The sequence below is a fragment of the Morone saxatilis genome, unplaced genomic scaffold (assembly GCF_004916995.1).
Source record: "Morone saxatilis isolate NCDOM2014 unplaced genomic scaffold, NCSU_SB_2.0 Contig1, whole genome shotgun sequence".
Classification (NCBI taxonomy): domain Eukaryota; kingdom Metazoa; phylum Chordata; class Actinopteri; family Moronidae; genus Morone; species Morone saxatilis.
Window position 1 is genome coordinate 12,477,732 of NW_023339651.1, and position 5,237 is coordinate 12,482,968.

Consider the following 5,237-nt stretch of genomic DNA (forward strand, 5'->3'; position numbering starts at 1 on the left):
ATCACACAAGCAACACACGCACTACAAACATTGCACATGCTTCCAACACATCCACACACCCACACAACACACACACACACAGACACACACACAACACACCACACGTGTGTGTGTGTGGATGTGTGTGGAAGCATGTGCAATGTTTGTATGTGCGTGTGTGTCTGCTTGTGTGATTCTCTCCTGTCTCAATGTACTTGTTTGAAAGACTTTTTCCAAATCTCCCCTCATTAACAGCCGCATAGAATTTCTTCCTGGCTACATTTCAGGTCCATTTGTCTCTTACACCTGTCTTGGTTCACAGCCTAACACATTCATATATCAGATTAGCAGAGATATGCAACAATAACACTGATATGATCAAGATCCTGCAACATGTGGGTGTTTGATGGGAAGCTGTGAAGGAATTAAGTTTCTTTTGTTTGTTGGTTTCTGTGTCCTTGCTGCCTGTTTACAGTTCTGCCTTGCCTGCCTGTTTGTTCAGCACAATCCCTCAGTCGACTATCTTCCTCTCCCCCCATTTCATAACAGAAGCATAAACACCCACCCGTTTTTTTCTCAAGCTTCTTTCTTTTCCTTCTCCTTCCTCTTTGTTTCTGTTTTGCTGTCTTTCTCTCGTTCTGCTCTCTCCCTACCATCAGCTAACAGCCATCCCTCTCTCCCCCTCAGCAGGACATGATAAACAGTGTTCCATGCTGAGGCAACCGAAGGGTGGCTCTCGCCCACGGTGTGCCAGCTTGGTCTCCATCTCCCAGAGGCTGGGAAATGATGACAAGGAGACCGGTGTTGGAATGAAAGCTCTGTCTGGGCACCAGGTTTATTTAACCTCAGCTATTAATCCTCCCACTGTGAAGACGCTTAGAGGGGTGTATATGAGGGATCAGTACTGCAGCAGCAAGATATAAATTGTGCGTGTGTGTATGTGTTGAAAAGTGAATTTCTGAATCAATGATCCACACACACTGTCACACTGAGTCACATGCTTGCATGATTACATACATGCACACACCCACACACATACATACATTCATGCATGAACTTACGGAACATGGTCATGTACTGCAGAGGTTGCAGACCCCAGCTGCCCCACAGTGTTTTATATCCATGCATACGTGCATAACGCCCCAAGTTAAAGGCTGGTTCAGTGCCAAACGAGTCCAGGATTCTGAAGCGACACCTAAAATGATTGTAAAAAATTACAAAACGTATCTTACATTGATACACTCTTTTTTTCTACAAATGTAAAAAAAAAAAAATTAATAAGTTGACATTGTACTATATAGTCTGACATATGCAATAAAGTCACAGCATGGCTACACATTAAAACAATGTCACACTATAAAGCAATAACATTAAAGGATGAAACAAGGGTAAAATCAACAGCATGCAACTCTGAAAATATAAATCATTTTTAATATTGGTGACTATATTATTTATATATATAATTATTAGGTCAGGGTTTATAATTCTATTCATTTATCATTGGATTGAAGGTCTTTATCCCAAACACCATGAAACACAATTGCAGCTAATTGCATGAATGTCTAAAACTGCATAAATGTAAAATAAAGATGTAATGTCATTAAATTAGTAGCAAAATACTGATATACCAGAAGCATAATTATGTATTTAGAAAACTATGTTTGTACTGGTAATGCAGGAAAGCCAGTCCCATGGCGGCATGAAGGTGAGCAAGGCCATGGTAGTCAGTGTAGATAAGGTCAAAGGTCAGGGGTCTCTGGATTGGACAACTGCCTCGGCCTGGAGCAGCACCTATCAGGCTGGACCAATCACAATAAACACACATCATACCACTAATTGTTCAGTATGACTCAGCATTAATCTTTTACCTCTCTCATCACTTCAGTGTAAATTCATCATAGACCAGATAGCTATGAATATGAATTTGTGTCAGATGAAAGTAACTAGTGGTATAACACGGTGGTGCCAACCTGTGGAGTTGGTGCTGTGAGGTGCTGAAGGTTAGGTTGTGGCCTAGGATTGTCAGACAGGCACTGAGGTCAGCCCACTGGACCAGCTCCCCTAGAGGACCCCCTGTCTCCACCATGGCTTCAAAACGCTGGCCAACGTTCCCAGCCAGGGCACCGGGATAAAGCAGCACCTATAGGTCAAAAATCCATCTTTAATAGAGGCAGTTCATATTGTATTCATTATGGAAGTGAGTTTAAAATACGTGTCATATGTAAAAAGTGAGTATCTACACACTGAAAACCTTTGACATAAACATTATGATCACACAGGAATGTTTTTGAAAACAGAAGTTGGGGTAATTTCAGTGTGTCAGAAAATAAACTAAATGATGCTTGGCACAGTTGACTTGCTGGTTTATACCCTCATCTGGGTCGAGATTGTCTTGTTGCTGCTCTGCCTCATCCTCAGACCAGCCTGTATCCACCGTTCAGACATCCTTTCCACTCTTGACCGGATGAAGTTTATAGCAGGACCACTGTTGTTGCTGATTACCTCATACAGTGGGCTCAGAGTTGTACGTATCTCAGCCTGTGTACAATCATAGTGTGAAACAGTAAGTGCGCAGTATAATATAAATTATAGAAGTGTTTTAGTTGAGTAGATCATGAGCTTAATCAGCCCACATTCATAGTGATTTTAAATGGCATGAACTTGCGATGCGACTGTACCTTATCCGTGTAAGAGAGAGGTTTCTGGTGCCATGGCAGCGTAGAATGGTTTCTTCCAAGATGAGGGGGACAAAAGTCCTCTATTTGCCTAAGGTAAGTCAATATGGAGCAGGTGGTACCATCCACCCCATAAAAAGCATAACAGGGGTCTGACTGCCAATGGGCCCGCAGAAACTGCCAGAGAGACAAATCAAAATAATAGGTCAAAAAAATTTACAGTAATTCATCAAGCATATTAACTTAGCTAGTCTATAAAGTAAATACAATGTTGTAGTACCCATTATTTTAAAATGGTATTTCCATATGCAGCTCAAACTTGCTCATATACTTGGAACTAAATATTAAACTTTAAACTTTACACAGCGCACAGACACAGCCATACAGACCACGCTACCACATATATTTCCACTTTCTCACCTCCACTTTCTCCGCACACACCGGATATGCAGGATCCATTGGCACCTCACACTTCTCATTGGGCCCTATGGGTAAGATATTAGCCGTCACACAGTTTTTCTTTATGTGGCCATTTTGAATGCATCGTTATGCCTCGACTCTGGCTTCAGTAACAAGAAGTACATTGTAGAGTTAACTCACTGCGGGTAATGAAGAACAGTGGATCATAACTTTGATATACAACCTCTCAACTCAGAAAGTTCACAATGAATAGCAGCCATCAGCACGATGTACAGTGCTGCCATGCGTGTAAGAGGCATTAGAGTAGAGGTAGTGTGTTCTCTGAGGCCCTTTCCCGTAAGGCCCCCACCATCTCAAGCCAATGTCAATCAACTGGAATGAACACACACACACACAATCAGTACTAGCTGCCCTGAGGTTATTGATAATTGGCAGTCAGTTGGTGCTTTGTGTTATTGTGGTTGTTGGATAAACTGCTTTAAACATCACACCAGCTACTTTTATCTGCCTGTAAACAGTCAGTCTTCACTACAAGAAACTGCATCAACTGTTGAATTAAGGTCTTACTACACTTTTGTCAGAAGTGGCTAAAAGTGAAAGAGGAGGTAGGTGTCCAGCATCTGAGCTAAGGACACTTTACGTACTGTAGGTTGTGCACTCGGTTGTTTTTGCTATTTTTTGTAAAAATAAAGAGATCAGCAACTATTCTGATCATCGTTTTATCAAACATTTTCAATCAAGAATGCCAATCTGTCCTTATTTCCACCTTCTTAGTTGAGACAATTTGATGCTGTCTTTGTCTTATGTAAACTAGCACTTAAACTTTAAACAAGACATATGAAGATGTCACTAAATGTTAAAAAAAACAGCAGGGATTGATTAATCAAGACAATGATTTGCAAATTAAAAATACAATACAATAATAGTTGTAGTCCTAATACAGAACTCATTTACATTTTAATAAATCCAGGGGAAAAAATTTTGTTCCTGACAGTATAATTCTGTACTTTCGGTGTGGCAAATATGCAATCACAATCATCTTTTATGACCCAAAACACGCTATTCTTTTCCTTTTTTTATACCCAATAATGTTTTAAAGGGGTTAACACTAATTTCCACTGCACAAAACCAGCAACTAATGGAACAAAAGGGTAAAACAAGTGAAAATGTATTGTATTCATCTAGAACATTCCTGTAAAGTGATCCACAATTTTCCATGACATTAGATTAGATTTCGGAAACTCCTCTTTGGGATATATCACACAACAAGCTTCCTTTTTCCTTTTTTTATGAATATATGCATATGAATGTATGATTGTGTGTGAGAGCATATTCTCAATTCGTTACCGACGCTCTTCAGCAGGAGAGGCTCTCAGTCAGAAGGTACATTTTTTGGGGGTTTTAGAAATGACTGAACAGAAGGTACCTGCCCCCTCCTTTCCCGTTTCTGGCATGTGTTGCTTCTGTTTCAGTCCAACTACAACAACAGAGGGAAGGTAAACACGGAGCTGAGGGTTGACCTCAAGCAATTTCTTTCACAGTTTTCACTATCACAATCAAATCCATTGTTTAAACAGGTGCAACATCTGTTTAAAATTTATTTATAGTTTTTTTGGGGGGAATTCTGACTGGTCTGAGGGGAGCTGATATTTTCTTAAAACAAACTTCTTTCTGAAAACACAGAGTCTGCTGAAGTTTTTACAGTTACTAGAAACACAACCATGGCTTTTTCTGTGTTGTACCTGTATTGTAGCTAAGCTAGCAGTCGAGAGAGGCCATCTCTGTGTGTCTGTCAGTGTGTGGGATCAAGTCCGGCGGTGCTTCTACAGCTGTCAACAGCGCAAGTCCAAACCGTTGTACCGAAATACTAAGTAGAAGGTCAGTGAATGATGCATCTCGATCAGCATACGTTTGAAAAGAAGTGCAGTGGGTTCACTCTCAGACTCCCAACTCAATGCGGAGGCAAACAAAAGTTTATGGTGAGTTGAGCCATTTTCGACCCAGAAATGTGGGTTTAATTTTGCCCATTGCCTTTAATGGATAGTGGCAGCTGAAGAGTGACGGGAAAGGGGGGAGAGAGGGGATGACACGCAGCAAAGGGGCACAGGTCGGACTCGAACTTTGGCACCCCCATCATTTGCAGTCCTAAATACTTCAGTGATC

The 5,237-nt window shown here is 40.9% G+C and overlaps 1 protein-coding gene across 1 annotated transcript in view; it reads right to left on the reverse strand.

Annotated features, from left to right (window-relative positions):
• Positions 1-5,237, reverse strand: part of LOC118331251 (alpha-1,6-mannosylglycoprotein 6-beta-N-acetylglucosaminyltransferase B-like) — a gene marked incomplete at its 5' end in the record, with an annotated part of 12,500 nt that overhangs the window by 5,360 nt on the left and 1,903 nt on the right. Inside the window, 6 exon segments of the mRNA XM_035666058.1 lie at positions 1,041-1,174; positions 1,647-1,778; positions 1,950-2,119; positions 2,350-2,517; positions 2,658-2,831; positions 3,075-3,139. Of these exon segments, the coding sequence (XP_035521951.1) occupies positions 1,041-1,174; positions 1,647-1,778; positions 1,950-2,119; positions 2,350-2,517; positions 2,658-2,831; positions 3,075-3,139 (843 nt within the window).